The sequence below is a fragment of the Lithobates pipiens genome, unplaced genomic scaffold (genome assembly GCF_037356315.1).
Source record: "Lithobates pipiens isolate NorthernLeopardFrog02 unplaced genomic scaffold, aLitPip1_a1.2 Scaffold_22, whole genome shotgun sequence".
NCBI classification, from domain to species: Eukaryota; Metazoa; Chordata; class Amphibia; order Anura; family Ranidae; genus Lithobates; species Lithobates pipiens.
This window is the reverse complement of record NW_027507784.1, coordinates 97737641-97755602: the sequence shown is the minus strand read 5'-3', so window position 1 is coordinate 97755602 and position 17962 is coordinate 97737641. Positions and strand designations below refer to the sequence as shown.

General features: G+C 41.2%; 1 protein-coding gene across 3 annotated transcripts in view; it reads left to right on the top strand.

Moving 5' to 3' along the window:
- The first annotated feature begins 655 nt into the window (after window positions 1-655).
- The window catches only part of METTL5 (methyltransferase 5, N6-adenosine), a 19631-nt gene continuing 2324 nt past the window's right edge, over window positions 656-17962 (top strand). Inside the window, exons 1-7 of one of the 3 annotated variants that reach the window (XM_077447959.1) lie at window positions 656-782; window positions 2369-2555; window positions 9445-9546; window positions 11813-11927; window positions 13666-13850; window positions 16610-16692; window positions 16829-16880. In XM_077447959.1, coding sequence (XP_077304085.1) covers window positions 9447-9546; window positions 11813-11927; window positions 13666-13850; window positions 16610-16692; window positions 16829-16880 — 535 coding nt within the window. In that variant the 5' untranslated portion in view covers window positions 656-782; window positions 2369-2555; window positions 9445-9446. The remainder of the gene's footprint in view (window positions 783-2368; window positions 2556-9444; window positions 9547-11812; window positions 11928-13665; window positions 13851-16609; window positions 16693-16828; window positions 16881-17962) is intronic. The other 2 variants (XM_077447961.1, XM_077447958.1) reach the window with 2 other exon arrangements.

Below are 17962 nucleotides of genomic sequence, written 5' to 3'. Positions count from 1 at the left end.
TGTTTTAAAACTTCAATGGAATTTTAGCGATTCGATTCTCAGGTATTTTAAAGTGTACATAAAGGCAAAGATTATTTACTTAGCTTTGGATAGATTGGGGGAGGACTAGACCCTCTGCCAAGGTTTTATTGTTGTCTGTGTCCCTGCTGGGGAGATTCCCTCCTTTAATTGTCCCAGACACAGAAATTAAGTGGAAATCCTAAATATTAGAGCCGACATGAGAGCAAATGGTATGGGGAAATCTTTCTATGGAGCAAATAATAAAGGGAAATCTTCAAATTGTAATGACCTAACACAGATGTGCTAGGAAAGAATTCCTCTCACTTTGGGGAGATTTCATCTCACTCCCTGTTGTATATCCAGGACAGGAAGTGGACGGAGATCTCCTAAGCAGGACAGAACAAAACATGATTGGGACTCTAACCCTACTCTATCCAAAACTGAAATGAGATTTGGCTCTAGGTGCACTTTGTTCTATGGAACTGAACACATCCATAGTTTCTGTCTCAATCATATGTTAGCTTGTTAGGAACAGAGAGTCCAGTATACCAGGAAACATTCATAGTAACATAGTTTGTTCATAAACAACGTGGGATGTCATCCACCAGGCAGCAGATGGCAGTGTAACACTCCCATCTGTCTCTGAGCGGATGAATTCTTCTCCGGAACTAGAAGCAAGCTTGTATTTGTAAGAGGACGATTTATAGTGATGGACAGGGCTCGTGTGGATGTCAGCCACTTCCGGTGGAGGATTGTATTCCTGCATAGAGAGATCAGCAGTGGTAGGCCGTGTGTGGTTGTCTTGCTGGGAAATAGTAATAATGTTATTCTTATAGGCAGTAGATGTTTTATAAAGATGGTCACATCCCATCTCGGTCACCTGATTGAAAGGCCACCTGAGATGGCATGTGACATTATGCTGTCTACATGTAGCATGTGTGTTTAGCCATGGTTTGTGACACGTTAACCACTTCAGCTCTGGAATATTTACCCCCACCCCCTTCCTGACCAGGTTATTTTTTGTGATATGACACTGCGTTACTTTAACTGACAATTGCGCGGTCATGCAACACTGTATGCAAAATTCTGTCCTTTCTTTCGCCATAAATTTTGTTTGGTGGTATTTTGATCACCTCTGCGTATTTTATTTTTTTGCGCTATAAGCAAAAGAAGAGCAACAATTTAAAAAAAAAAACACATTTTTTTTTTACTTTCTGCTATAAAACATATCCAATAAAAAAAAAATCGAATTTCTTCATCAATTTAGGCCAATATATATATATATATATATATATATACTACTACATATTTTTTGGTAAAAAAAAATCCCAATAGGCGTAGATTGATTGAGTGGTTTGCGGAAAAGTTATCCTGTCTACAAACTATGGGATATACTTATGGAATTTTTATTTGATTTTTTTACTAGTAATGGCAGCAATCAGCGACTTATAGAGGGACTGCAGTGGACAAATCGGACACTAACTGACACTTTTTTGGGGAGCAGTGACACTAATACAGTGACCAGTGCTAGAAAATAATGCACTGACACTGGCTGGGAAGGGGTTAACATCGGGGCGATCAAAGGGTTAATTGTGTGCCTAACCAGTGCTTGTGTACAGTGTGGGAGGTGTTTTTACTGGGGCGAAGGCAGGAACACAGGATCAATGCCTTTCCTACTGACAGAATGGCAATCTGCCTTGTTTACATAGGCAGACTGCCGTTCTGCCTCTGTACCGAATGAGTGGTGTGTGCGCCAGCGGACATCGAGTCTGTGGTACCCGCTGTATAATTCACAGTGGGGGCGAGCCGCCTGTGGCACCCAGAAGAGCTGGAGCGTGTATATACCTGATCTGATGCACAGCTGCCGCTCTATGACCGTAAAACTACTATAGGGCAGTTAGCATGTGGTTAAAGTAGAACTTTTTAGATAGAGTAAGGGAGGATTTTAAGCCCCATCAGGTTTTTTTTTTTTTATTATTATTATTTATTTATTTTTTATTAGATTTGTGTCCCATTGGGGAGATTTCCCTTCACTTCCTGTCCCATAGCCAAAACAGGAAGTGAAGGAATCATTGGTGATCACTATTGCAAGATTTACCCTTTGTTCCTTTTCTGGGGACAGCCCAAAGTTTTGGATTTTCTGTTTCGTTTTAAACATGAAACCAGATAAATAGAGAGGGTAAATTTTCCTAAAGGGGGTACGGGCAATTTAAAACCTGACAGGCGTTCTAATCCCTTTCCACGCTATCCAGAACTAAACAAGGTTTGCCTTTAGTTATATGTTTGAGCTGTCTCTGATTTAAGCATTGGCTAATAAGAGTCATGTGTATCCTTACCTGAATCTTGGTGCTTTGTGTATTTCTTCCAGATCTGTGCAGTAATCCGGTGTAAAATTTGCCTCTGCAGGAGCTTCCTGTAATAAAGACTGGTCATTTCTGCTCTCTCCTTGTGCCAGGTGACTGGTCTGTCTCCGGCCCCCCCCTATAGTTTTCTGCAGGAACCCTGTAGTGGGTGGAGTCTGCTGAGTCCCTCCCACAACTTTGCACCCTGTACAGGTAGGTCCAATTTCTAAAGTCTTTTCGTGCACACAAAGTGGATTTATACCCTTTAGGGCTGCTAAAGGATATATATTAGGTGGAAAAAAAAAGCCTCTCAGTAACCTTATTTGCTAAATTATGCTTTCCTTTTGCTGTAATCCTCTGCTTAAATGTTGGATTAAAGCACTTTGTTTAAAAAAAAAATATATAATATATATATTCTTTTAACTTAGCTTTTTTTATGTACTTTTCATTTTTTGTAAAGTTATTAAAAGGATTAATTAGCTAATCAAAAAAACAGTAGATTAACCACTTCAGCTCCGGACCAATAAACACCTTAAGGACCAGAGGTCTTTTTGCAATTTCGCACTGCGCTGCTTTAACTGGTAATTGCGCGGTCATGCAATATTGCACCCAAACGAAATTTGCGTCCTTTTCTTCCCACAAATAGAGCTTTCTTTTGATGGTATTTGATTGCCTCTGCGATTTTTTTTTTTTTGCGATATAAATGGAAAAAGAGCGAAAATTTTGAAAAAAAAAGATATTTTCTTCTTTTTGTTATAAGAAAAATCGAATAAACTAAATTTTAGTCATACATTGAGGGCAAAATTTATTCAGCCACATGTCTTTAGTAAAAAAAATGTCAATAAGCGTATATTTTTTGGTTTGCGCAAAAGTTATAGCGTCTACAAACTAGAGTACATTTTCTGGAATTTACACAGCTTTTAATTTATGACTGCCGATCTCATTTCTTGAGGTGCTAAAATGGCAGGGCAGTACAAATCCCCCCCAAATGACCCCATTTTGGAAAGTAGACACCCCAAGGAAATTGCTGATGGGTATGTTGAGCCCATTGAATATTTATTTTTTTTGTCCTAAGGGATTGAATAATGACAAAAAAAAAAAAGAAAAATTTTTTTTACAAAAAGTTGTCACTAAATGATATATTGCTCACACATGCCATGGTTATATGTGGAATTGCACCCCAAAATACATTCTGCTGCTTCTTCCGAGTACGGGGATACCACATGTGTGGGACTTTTTGGGAGTCTAGTCGCGCACGGCACCCCGAAAACCAATCACCACCTTCAGGATTTCTAAGGGTGCAAATTTTTGATTTAACTCCTCACTACCTATCACAGTTTCGAAGGCCATAAAATGCCAAAATAGCACAAAACCCCCCCAAATGACCCCATTTTGGAAAGTAGACACCCCAAGCTATTTACTGAGAGGCATGTTGAGTCCATGGAATATTTTATATTTTGCCAAAAGTTGCGGGAATATTACAAACTTTTTTTTTTTTGCACAAAGTTGTCACTAAATGATATATTGCTCACACATGCTATGGGCAGAAGTCAAATTACACCCCAAAATAAATTCTGCTGCTTCTCCCGAGTACGGGGATACCACATGTGGGGGACTTTTTGGGAGCCTAGCCACGTACGGGACCCCGAAAACCAAGCACTGCCTTCCGGATTTGAATATAAAATGCTATAAAAAACAAACTAACCAGAGTCACCCGTAACACTTATACGGTGATCAGTGGTGAAAGGGTTAACTAGGGGCAATCAGGGGGTTCAAATTTTTATTAGGTAGTATATGGGGGTCCCTGGCGCTATATAAAAACCTGACGGGGAACCTAAATAACTAACTGGCTAACCAGCGTCACCAGTGACACTTATACTGTGATCGCTGGTGAAAGGGGGTGAAAGGGTTAACTAGCAACAATCAGGGGGTTAAAACCATTATTGGGTAGTATATCGGGGTACCTAGCGCTATAAAAACCTGGCGGTGAACCTAAAAAAATAACTAGCTACCTAGCGACACTGATGCAGCGTTCAGAAAAATTATCGCTTAGTGACACTGGCAAAAGGGGGTGAAAGGGTTAACTAGCGGAAATCAGGGGGTTAAAACCATTATTGGGTAGTATATCGGGGTACCTAGCGCTATAAAAACCTGGCGGTGAACCTAAAAAAATAACTAGCTACCTAGCGACTGTAGCGACACTAATGCAGCGATCAGAAAAACGATCGCTTAGTGACACTGGCAAAAGGGGGTGAAAGGGTTAACTAGCGGCAATCAGGGGGTTAAAAACATTATTGGGTAGTATATCGGGGTACCTAGCGATATAAAAACCTGGCGGTGAACCTAAAAAAATAACTAGCTACCTAGCGACACATGCAGCGATCAGAAAAATGATCGCTTAGTGACACTGGCAAAAGGGGGTGAAAGGGTTAACTAGCGGCAATCAGGGGGTTAAAAACATTATTGGGTAGTATATCGGGGTACCTAGCGCTATAAAAACCTGGCGGTGAACCTAAAAAAATAACTAGCTACCTAGCGACTGTAGCGACACTAATGCAGCGATCAGAAAAACGATCGCTTAGTGACACTGGCAAAAGGGGGTGAAAGGGTTAACTAGCGGCAATCAGGGGGTTAAAAACATTATTGGGTAGTATATCGGGGTACCTAGCGATATAAAAACCTGGCGGTGAACCTAAAAAAATAACTAGCTACCTAGCGACACTAGCGACACATGCAGCGATCAGAAAAATGATCGCTTAGTGACACTGGCAAAAGGGGGTGAAAGGGTTAACTCTAGGGGCAATCAGGGGGTTAAATCTTTATTGGGGGGTGATAGGGGGCTACCCTGGACCTAACACTAACTGTCCTGACAGTTTTTACTGTCACAACTGACACTGAATGCATTGATCAGTAAAGAAATGATCAATGCAATCAGTGACACTGTGACTGGGGGGGGGGGGGGATCGGGGGGGGGATCGGGGGGGTTTGTGTGCCTGTGTGTACCTACATGTCAGTGTAGTGTTGGTGCACACTTACTTTTACTGTTCTCCTCGTAGTCCGGTCAAAAAGACCGCCCCGAGGAGAATGACATCACTTCCTCCTTCCTGTGTAAACAATACACAGGGGAGGAAGCTTCTCATTGGCCAGGAGCGATCCAGAGGGGGTGGCCGAAAACCAACGGCCATCCCCTCATCACGGAGCGCTCCTGGACCGAATCGGACCGCCGTAACCAGCGGGAGGGGGTCCGATCGGACCCCCCACCCGCTGGAAGGCAATCACGTAGATGTACGTGATTATGCCTGCCTGTGCCATTGTGCTGACGTACAATGGCAATACGGCGGTCCTCAAGTGGTTAAGTAAAAAAATATAAATAATCATTATAGTCGATGACTAATTGAAAAAATAATCGCTAGATTAGTCGACAGACAAACTAATCGTTAGTTGCAGCTCTTATATATATTCTCTTAACTGGAAAAAAAATTCATTCTATTGTTTTCAGGCTTCTCCAGATCTCGAAGCTCCATATTTATTTATTTCCTACTCCTGTGATCCATCTTCCTGTTAGAGTGTGACTACATTTATTCTCCATGGTCGCACTGTATGTAGGAAGGTAGCCACCCTCTCTTGCTCGCGCCTGAGATGGACTATGGGATTTCTAATGTGTATAGAGTGGTGCACATGATCTCAACTAACATGCACCATTCATTTCAAACACATGGACTGAGGGGGGAAAAGGAGAGTTTCAGGAGTTTACAGAGGATATTGCAAGGAGTCAAAAACACAATAGGAAATAATTTTTATGAAAATAGGTTACAAGGCCATTAGAGCAGTATTAAACCCAAAGGCAAACATTTTATTATATTGAAAATTACCATTTCTTTGAGGTGACGGGTGCATTCGTTTTTTTTGGCTTGCTTTCTTCTATTTTTATCTGGCGATCCTGCCAGCACGTCTGTTGTTTTTCAAGGGATGAGACAAACCATTTAACAGTGAGAGTATTGCTTACAATGATAGGCTATGGTTTATTCCTGTAAAACCTTTATCATAATAGGGAAAAACGGTTTGCCATAACGGATTATAAAGTATTAGCTGGAGTTTGGCTTTAATTTGTTAGTTTATTTAAATCTATTAATCCATCTAATGCCGTGTACACACGAGAGCAGAATGACTGACAGAAAAAGTCAGATGGGAGCTTTTCATCGTATATTCTGATCGTGTGTGTGCCCCATCGGACTTTTTACGTCAAATTCTGACGGACCTAGAAAGAGAACATGTTCTAAATTTTTCCAACAGAACCAATTCCTTTTGGGAAAACCGCTCGTCTGTATGCTGATATCCTCCTGAAGAAGCGGGCCTTTTCCCACGAAACTAGTCGAGGAAACTTTGTGCACCTCTATGTTTGAACTCTTCCTGTGGAGAACCCGTCGGGAATACTCTAACTGTGATGTGCATATTACTGTACTTTTCAAGTGATATTCTATCATTGTTTTGTTTTATGTCTTTATTAAAATTATATTGATTTTAAATTTCATTAGCTTTTGTCCATTATCAAGTACCGGTATAGTCCAATTCATTATATGGCTGGATGGAACAACTTATGGGGTTGGTGTGAGCGACTACCCGGCATTTCCATTCAAGCTTCCTCTTTTAAGATTACACTTTCTGGATGATGGTACTCTATATGGTATTATAATGAAATAGATCAGAGGCGATACTCATAGTATGTTATGTATGCTGTTCCGATGTATCAAAAACAACGCATGCTCTGAAGCAAGTATGAGACGGAAGCTATTGGCTGCTGGCTATTGAACTTCCTTTTTCTAGTGCCATCATACGTGTTGTACGTTACCGCATTCTTGACGGGAGGCAGACTTTGGTGTGATCGTGTGTACGCAAGACAGTTTCAGGGAAATTCCATTGGAAAAACCTTCAGAGTTTATGCCGATGGGAAAACCGGTCGTGTGTACAGGGCATTACGCTTTCCTTCGCCTAGACTGACAATGCTGCTGTCCAAAAGTGCCCCCCTGTGCTCCTTCATCCAGAATGCAGGCGCTCTAATAAAGGAGGTGTGTTTACTGGCCAGATCACCAAGTGAAAAAAGAGGGGGGAGGAGCCTCAAAAAAAATAATCATGCACATCTAAAGATTGGCAAGCTGCTATATATTACATTTTTGGTTTTGGGTTTAATATTGCTTTAAGTAGTGGATTTGTATGAATTATTTATGGAGAATAAGGATATTGTTTAGTGTTACTTTAATCACTTTCTGAATAATTTCAAAAGTGATTGTTTACAAAATGTAAGCATAGAGAATCGGAGCAAAGGGGAAGCATTGTTTAATGGGGGGGGCGGGTTATGGGGTAGCCTGTACAACTTAAACATTTTTGTACACAGGATTTTTATGCCCAAGTAATCATTCAACTTAAATCTGCTAAATACATTCCAGGTGTTTAAAAAGGTCTGACATAGCAAAGGATGTATTAGACCTCTGCAGAGAGACCATTGCTTCCACACCGAAAGCAAGGGTCCCAAACTGCAGCTGCTGGCAGGGAACAGGCTTTTCTACTTAGAATGTGAATGCTGTATGAAAGTGCTCTGTAATACATTAAACATCTTTTGTTTTGATAAACCTAGAATGTATATAGCGTATTTACAGAGTTCAACCTGTCATGGATGAAAGAGTTAAACTATAGTTGCTACCTAGCTGGTAAAGTTGGGAATGTCATTAATAGAGTATATAGTAGATCATAAGGTGGTGTTTTATCCTAGAAAAGCTGATGACCTTGCAGTAATAACTAAATCTCATATAATTCTACAGCATACAGTTAGTACAGTGGCTCCTCCTGAGCTGTCAGTTTTATCCTATTCAGCCCTGCTGGGTTGAATGGAAAAAAAACTACTAGTGTGTACTAATCTTAAAGCTACGTTTGGGCATGCGCTTAAACCTACTGCTTTTCTGAAAAGCAATCTGCGCTCAGATCGGGTCAATTGGCAGGTGGTAAATGGGCGTTTTCTCACCTCTTCACCACCTGTTTTGATTCCATTATTGCAGTGCTTCCCCTTTAATGGGTTATTATATGGTATTGAGAGCATGGAGTTAGAGGTTGCTAAAAATGTGTCCCAGCCATGCATTTTTAACCAGCCCCCCAAATGCAAGTCCTAAATGAGGCCTTAAAGACTTTCTGGCATGTCTGCCATCTGACACTATAGAACAGTGGTGAACCTTGGAACCCCAGATGTTTTGGAACTACATTTCCCATGATGCTCAGCTACACTTCAGAGTGCACGAGTATCATGGGAAATGTACGTAGTTCTAAAACATCTGGGGTGCCAAGGTTCGCCATCATTGCTATAGAGTATGTCGGGCTGTGTGTTCCTCCCACGACCCCTGCATCACCACTTTTTAGTAACCTAAGAGTCAGCGGGAGGAATCACAGCGGAGGCCACACTATCCAACACATCAGAAAAGGTAAGTATAAGGCCCCCATTTACACGTGCCAGATCTGGTTTTGCTCAGCAGGGGATCAGCAGATGGATCTGAAAGGAGCTGCTGGATGACCACTCCGTGCTCGCTCTGCTTATGCAAAGCAGACACTGCCTGCTCTGCTCTATGGACAGGAGGAATTACAAAGGCCAGCTGTTTGTTTACACTTGACTGCCCTCCGATCCGATCAAGCCAAATCGAGGATCCTCTTCCGTGTTTTTTTTTTTTTATTTTTAAAAAATTTTTTTTTTTTTTTTTTTTGCCAGGTTGGGTTGGACATAGAGGTATCTGGATGTAAATGGACACAAGTCTGTTTACATCTAACTGCCCAAAGAGGAGAATGGAGGGTCAGATTGGGTCTGGGTGAAAAATGGACAGCCGGATCCAATCGGACCTCTTGTGTGAAAGGGGCCTAAAGCTTCTCCTTTTTACAAGGGGTGCTTTTGTGTTAATATTTTAGAGTTGCATTAGGGTCGTTTTAAGAATAAGATGTCTTTAATGAATAAGGCTTCTTGTTTCATTAGCACCTAAAGATCCATGCTTTAAAATATTCCCATTTGGAGAGAGTAATGTGTTTATAATTTAATTTGCTATATTTATTTTTCTCCCTTCCATTTTAGAGATGAAGCTTAAAGAGTTAGAGAGCTACCTTCAACAGGTTGATACCTTTGAAAACCCAAAACTACTCCTGGAGCAGTATCCTACCAGACCACATATAGCAGGTTAGCGGACGGTGTCACTCACTTGTGACTTGTAATGTTCTATCAGCTTGTATTACCTGGTTGGTTCAAAGTTGTCCAGTGTAACCCTAAAAACAGTCCACACAGCATCAACCTGCTAAACATTGTCCAACACAAAGCTTAAGTCTACCTTACAAGGTACAATCTGCTTGTACAATCTCTTCCATGTAATGAAATGTCTGGATTCAGATTGATTGGATAGTTTAGGTCCCTGTCCTCATATTAAGTACTTTATGTAGGTTTAAATTTACAAATATTGTATGGCCAGATTGTAATGTGTATGGTGACCCCTAGGGCTGCCCTACCCTATAAATGGCTTTAACTCTTATTTTGTTTATATTATATTGTAAAAGGGGCTCTTGTACAAACTAGGTTCACCTTTTAAAAATAAAATGATACATGCACATGTTTTTGGAGGAAAAAAGACTGCAAAGCATTCTACCCACAATCGGTGCGATCAGGAAGCAGGTGCTTATGAACATATTACCTGTTACTCAATAAACACAGGTGTAACGTGTTCCTAAGGGCAGGTTCACACTGGTATGACATACAGTACTCTCCGACTTCAAGAGCAAAAGTGGCATGACATGTCAAAATCAATGGTTCCCTATGTGAGCCATCTTAAATGATCCGACTTTGAAAAAGGTTCCTGCACTACTTTTGTTTGACTTGGACACAATTTCAGCCCATTGGTTTGAATGTAAGTCATATCCAAGTTGGATTATCATCTTAACTGATCTGACTTGTGGCATGCGACTTGTGCTTGGAGGATCCTAAGAGGGAACCCCATGGCAAAAAAAAACCCACAACCACCACCCAGGGTTTTTGGGAAGAGGTCCCCCTTCCTGTCATTCAGTAACTGTCTGTATGTATCATAGTAAGAGTGGAGGATGTGTATCCATTAGGTTTCCTTCCTCACCTGCCTTGGGGGGGCTCCCTCTTTGTGAGAGCCCCTCACCTAATCCTCAGTAGTTGGCATTGGCTAATCAAGATGAGTGGGGTTTGTCAGGCCTTTTGCTAGGGAGGCCTGAGCGTGGCTTGCCTCTGTGAGGGGGAGTTCAGAGAAGGGTCCTTCCTCTTCGCAAAGGGACTATTTGACACATGGTAGGTGCATTTTTTGTGTGTTCACTTATGGTGTTTTGTTTCTTGCACACCACACCACAGGCACATAAAAAAAAAAAAAAATTATTAAAATAAATAAAAGAGTAGGAGATGAATATACATTATATTACCAAAAGTATTGGGATGCCTGCCTTTACACGCACATGAACTTTAATGACATCTCAGTCTTAATCAATAGGGCTTAATATTGAGTTGGCCCACCCTCTGCAGCTATAACAGCTTCAACTCTTCTGGGAAGGCTGTCCACAAGGTTTAGGGAATGTTTGACCATTCTTCCAGAGGCACATTTATGAGGTGAGGCACTGACGTTGGACGAGGAGGCCTGGCTCACAGTCTCCGCTCTAACTCATCCCAAAGGTGTTCTATCGGGTTGGAGTCAGGACTCTGTACAGGCCAGTCAAGTTCCTCCACCCCAAACTCACTCATCCATGTCTTTATGGATCTTGCTTAAGTTCATGTGCATGTAAAGACAGGCGTCCTAATACTTTTAGTAATATAGTGTAGTTTGTCTATATACTAAAAATTCACATTTGTACAGGTTCGCTAAGTCTTTTAAAGTGGACTTCTGGCCATTTCTGTGCTAATTAAAAGTCAGCAGCTACAAAAAGTATAGCTGCTGACTTTTAATAAACACACACTCACCTGTCGCATGGTCCAGCAATGCGGCCACCCGACGCTTTGGTTCTCTCCCCTACCTCTCCGCAGCGCTGGCATCACTACTGTTGGCATCTGGCTGTGAAAGCTTGCAGCTTCACAGCCAGGTGCGAGTCGCTCTGGTCATCCTGAATGGCCGGGCAATCTTCTGGGACCTGTGATGTGTCCCAGAAGATTGCAGGGAGGGAGGGACCGCCCAGCGTAAGTGGGAGCTGGGTACCTGTCAAAAATAGGTACCCGTCTCCCCAAAAAATTACATGCCAATTGTGGAATGTCAAGGGGGTCAGGCGTCCTTAACGCGGAAATTCCACTTTTGGATGGAACTCCGCTGTAACTGAGTGATCATCCTTTCACAATACCAGCATGTCTGTTTGTAATTAGCTCACTATTGCACTCGTATTTGTGTAATAAATCTGATTCAGCTATGAACAGGTGTAATTTTATCTTATATATTTCATTCATGTCATTTCAGCATGTATGCTGTACACGATCCATAACACATTTGGTGATATCGAAGATAAAGTGGTTGCAGATCTCGGCTGTGGATGTGGGGTGTTGAGTATTGGAGCAGCTATGTTGGGTGCTGGGTGAGTACAACCTGTTTAGTGAGCTTTCATTCTCTGGTGTTGGCATTTTAGGGTTTAGTGAACAAAATGCTTAGTACAAATGTAAGTTCTGACCTGTAGTAAACAATCAAGAATTATTATTATTTTTTTTTTATTATTGTTCTCTTACACAGTTGTATGGACTCCTCCTGTGCTAAAATTGCTTACTCTACTTGTGAACCTTTTTCAAGTCAGATAGAACCCACTTCTCCTCTGGGCTGCAAGGACATCCAGCATTATCTTGTTCTTTCCTCCTCAGCCTGGCTGTCCCTGACCCACCTCTTTCGTTGAATTTCAGTTCTTTTCATCGTGGAGGCTCAGCATTTCATGTGGGTGTTACCTAATGCAGCCCATACATGATTCCATTTTTTTCGTTCAACCAGCACTTTGAATGAAAATTAATCCCTCCTGCGGAGCTATTATATTCTGACAGTGAAGAGACTTTCCTGCCGTCAACATACACTCATCAGTACCGCTGGCTATAGCCTGCGACATTGAGTGAAAATTTTCCAGCAGGCTGGTTGTACAGACGTTGAAAGAGAAATCAAATTCTGTCTAACCTGCCTGCTCATAGATGGATCGAAATTTGTCCTGCCACTTGAGTGAGTGGAATTTCATTCCATCTATGGCCAGCTTTAGAAGGCCTGCATGCAGATACAGCCTGCCTAGAAATGCCCACTCCCTTCAGACTGAAATCCACCAATCAGTACATAGAGAAGCACAGAAACATAGTGATAACATCACTGCGTCTAAAATAAGATTTGTAAGGAAAACAGGTTTTATTAAAATAAATAATTAGCATATTGGAGGGGCGCAAGGAAGGCAAAATAAAAGCAGATTAAAATTTTAGGCAAATCCCTTTTGTTTTATTTTGGATAGAGTGGGTTAACCTTATGGGTTAGATGACCTGTCGAGTTTTGATTGCCCAGTCCCCATTGGGGACACTTGACAATCTTTGTACTGGTGGCCATTGTTACAAAGTAAGAAAGGAAAGGGAGAGGAGAAATCTAAAACTATAGCATTGTCCCCAAAACAAGAGGTGGGGGGGGGAAACTGTCTAAGCCCTTGTACACACGGTCGGAGATTCCGACGGAATGTGTCCGATCGGACCGTTTTGTCGGATATTCCGACTGTGTGTGGTCTACATCAGACTGTTTCCGTCGGAGTATCTGACGGACCAAGTTTTCCAACTTGTTGGTAAAATTTTCCGACAAAATGCTCCGATTGGACATACTCTGATCATGTGTAGAGAATTCCGATCAGACAAAGTGCCACGCATGCTCAGATCAAATTCCTACACCAAAGCTATTGGCTACTAGTGTGAACGTAGTCCCGTCGTAACGAAATAACGTCGGATTTTCCGCCAACTTTGTCCGACCGTGTGTATGCAACAGTTTCGGACAAAATCCGACGGATTTGGTTGTCGGAATCTCCGACCGTGTGTACAAGGGCTAAGAGGGGAATGCCTTTCACTTTGGGAACTTCCTGTTGAGTCTCTGTTGCAAAAAGTGAAGGGAAATTTCCACAAAGTTATGCAGGCTACAAAAAAATAACCAGGCGGGGGGTTTTAACCCTCTGCTATTTTATCCAAAATCAAAGAATGTTTTGACTATACCTACATTTTCATTAATAAAAACCATATTGTCATTACACCGCCTTTAAACTATTTCTGGTTTTGTGTTCATTAAACAAAGTTTTTCCATCTACCTATATCCTGCAGTTTATGCCTAGGATTTGATGTAGATGAAGATGCTTTGGAAATCTTCAGAACCAATGCTGATGAGTTTGAACTTCCAAATATTGACCTAGTTCAATGTGATATCTGCTCGTTGCCAGCTCACTGTCTGGTGAAAGCTGTGGACACGGTGATAATGAATCCTCCTTTTGGAACTAAACATAATAAAGGTAAGGTTGTATGCTTGAAAAATAGTTATAAAAAATCATTGCTTTACATATCAAAAAAAAAAGTAATATGGACTATTATCAGTTATGTCTGTCCATTTTACTTGAACTTTTAGCCAAAGCAGTATACAGTGCATCCGGAAAGTATTCACAGCGCTTCACCTTTTTACATATTTTTTTTATGTTATAGCCTTATTTGAAAATGAATTAAATTCACTATTTTCCTCAAAATTCTACAAACAATACCCCATAATGACAACATGAAAGAAGTTTGTTTGAAATCTTTGCAAATTTATTAAAAATAAAAAACGAAAAAAAAATACTTTAAAGCACCTTTGGCCCCAATTACAGCCTCAAGTCTTTCTGAGTATAATGCTACAAGCTTGGCACACCTATTTTCGGGCAATTTTTCCCATTCTTCTTTGCAGGACCTCTTAAGCTCCATCAGGTTGGGTGGGGAGCATCTGTGCACAGTCATTTTCAGATCTCTCCAGAGATGTTCAAGTCTGGGACGCTCAAGGACATTCACAGAGTTGTCCCATAGGAACTCCTTTCTTATCTTGGCTGTGTGCTTAGGGTTGTTGTACTGTTGGAAGATGAAGCTTCACCCCAGTCTGAAGTCCAGAGTGCTCTGGAGCAGGTTTTCATCAAGGATGTTTCTGTACATTGCTGCATTCATCTTTGCATGATTGGTCTCTCAGTTTCTCCCAATGAAAAACATCCCCACACCAACCGTGCTTCACTGTAGGGATGGTATTGGCCAGGTGAGGAGCAATGCCTAGTTTCCTCCAGACATAATGCTTGTCATTCAGGCTAAAGTGTTCAATCTTTGTTTCATCAGACCAGAGTATTTTGTTTATCATGGTCCGAGAGTCCTACAGGTGCCTTTTGGCAAACTCAAGCTGGGCTGTCATGTTTCCGTTTACTGAGAAGTTGCTTGTCTGGCCACTCTACCATACAGGCCTGATTTGTGCTGCAGAGATGGTTGTACTTTTGGAATAAGGTTGTAACATAACAAAATGTAGAAAAAGTGAACCACTGTGAATACTTCCTGGATGCACTGTATTTCAGTTGTAAATATCAGGAAGAAGAGTTAGTAAAATAAACCCTGACAGACTCCTAGTGCTATGCATGCCCACACGGAGAAGCGCTTTCTGCAATAGCACAGGAAGTGCATGCCCCAATAAAACTACAAAGTCTATATTAAAAGTTCAGTGTTGAAGGAGATTCTCCTAACTTCTGTTCTGAATTGTGAACTTTTCTTTTCTGGAATGCTTTGTAAGTGAAGAATCCAGTGGTAGTGTCACTGAAACCTACTGGATTCTCCAAACAAATACATGTTCTTTAGGTCAGGGCTCGACAAAACCCGGGCGCCAGGTCGCATTTGCGACTAGAACTAACGACCTGGCGCAGAGCAGCTGGGGGGTACCCTGTCTCTCCCCCCCCCCAGCGTGCTCGCGTCGCCCTGTAATTGAGGCCTTCTGCAGTCCTATGCTTCCTTCTTGAATCTGGCTCCCTCTTGTGGTGGCCGCTGGTATGACAACCAGCAATGCTAATGGAGCTTCCCCTGCCTACCCATCTCCTTCCCTTTATTTAGAACCCCTAAACATTTATATATATTTTTTATTCTAACACCCTAGAGAATAAAATGGCGGTTTTTGCAATACTGTCTGTCACACTGTATTTGCGCAGCGGACTTACAAGTGCACTTTTTTGGGGGGAAAAATAATTTAATTAAAAAAAATAACACAACAGTAGTTAGCCCAATTTTTTTTTTTTTTTTTTTATATTGTGAAAAATGTCACGCCGAGCAAATTAATACCCAACATGTCACGCTTCAAAATTGAGCCCGAATGGCGACAAACTTTTACCCTTTAAAATCTCCATAGGCGACGTTTAAAAAAAAAAATTCTACAGGTTGCATGTTTTGAGTTACAGAAGAGTTCTAGGGCTAGAATTATTGCTCTCGCTCTACCGATCACGGCAATACCTCACATGTGTGGTTTGAACACCGCTTTCATATGCGGGCGCTACTCGCATATGCAAGCTTGGTGGCACAGCGAGTGTTTAAAATTATTATTTTTTGGTATTTTAACTTATTTTTTCATTGTTCTTTTTAAAATAAAATTGTCACTTTTATTCCTATTACAAGGAATGTAAAAAAGCATGACAGGACCTCTTAAATATGAGATCTGGGGTCAGAGAGACCTCAGATCTCATACTTACACTAAAGTGCAATTTAAAAAAAAAAAAAAAAAAGATGTCCCTCTATCTTCCCCTCACTCGTCTCCATGTCAGGCCAGGGACAAGTCCGGATCGCGGTTACAGACCTGGCTCCTAGATTCCAAGCAAATTTGTCAAGCCCTGCTTTAAGTAAACAGTGAGGACCCGTTCACACCATGCGGGTTAGGCTGCATTGCTCAACACAGGCCCAATGTAAAAAGAAACCCAGTTCCCACTAACATGTTGTGTTTTGTAAGTTGGGTGACAATGGAACATGCTGTGTAGAATTACAGCACACATGAAAAAATTAAATCTTGCTGTGAAATAATAAATAAAAATGTCTGTATGGATGCATTTTATTCAAGACAACATGCTAACTGCAACAGAGGTAGTGCAAATCCAGCCTTCATGTTCTTTGGATAGAAATAAAGACACTTGTGTAACCGTATAGGCAGATGAATTTTAAGATTGCTTCATATTTTATCATTGCGGTCTGTACAGGGTCCACTGATGTGCTTTTGACTTTTTTTTTGTATTAGGTATGGATATGACGTTTCTTAAAACAGCTTTGCAAATGGCAAGGACATCTGTATATTCCCTACATAAGACATCTACAAGAGAGGTAGGGTATCTTATTGAAAGAGTTAATCTTTTTGAGCACTGACGCAAACGCTTTGCATTAGACTATAATTACCTTAGTGCGTCTAAGCATGCACAACATTTTTTTGCATTTTAACAAGTAAATTGTTTCTGTCTAGCACATCCAAAAAAAGGCTGCTGACTGGAATGTGAAGATGGAAGTAGTAGCAGGTAATTTCCTTTATACAATAATTACATTGTGAAATCTAGCATTAGATTAACCCACTTCCTGTCCGGCCTATTGTAATATGACGGCCTGGGAGTAAGTATGACACGTCCCAGGATAGTGCCCCATATGCAGTGCAATCTGTCACCACTGGAAACGACCAGTAACTGGCCCGCTGCCGGTACCATGTGATTGCTGCTGCAGGGAATCACCTGACAATTGTACACAATGAATGGCGTTGTTTCATACCATTCACTTTGTACTATTGTGATGCGCTTTGCCAATGGTGACATGGTACAGACAGTGCCAATCGCAGCCCATCAGTACCATGCGCTTAGCTGTGGCTAATCACAAAATGAATAAATAGTTTTCATTCAGAAACAATGGTCGCTTATAACTGAATCTTAGTTGAAAGCAATCAGTGTGCAAAAAAAAAAAATTACCTCCCCTGAGTAGGACAGTGTTGCTCTAGTCCAGCTGTTGCAGAACTACAAGTCCCATGAGGCATAGCAAGACTGACAGCCACGACACCCAGAGGCATGATGGACTTGTAGTTTTGCAACAGCTGGGAGGTCCGCTAATTGCATATCCCTGCTCTAGTCACTGTAAAAATACATTCTCCCCCCTTACATACTATTATTAGTCCGTGTCCTGGATCACATTGTACTGCACTGTAGGTAAAAAACATTTAACAGTTCCAAAAAATTTAACTTAAAAAAACACCATGCCTCTTACTAAATACTTTCCAAAAAAAAAAAGGGTTGATATCTGGACTGTCCTAGCATTTTCAGGGCTTGAGATGAGGCCATTAGTACATCAGGTGTGGTCAATGATTAGCACCTTATGTGGTAGACTTCATAACTTTTACACAGATTTTTTTTTTTTAACCAAAGAAATGTAGAAGTATACATTTTATAAACAAACACAATTGCTAGTTAAAGCAAAGCCGAAAATTGTAAAGTGCTCTGGTCATTGAGGAGCCTAATCTTCTGGGGCTGAAGTGGTTAAATCTCATCCACATGTAATGCATGTGTGTACTGTGCAGCAAGGCTTGTAGAAATTAAATGACAAGTGGCACCTATCTGCA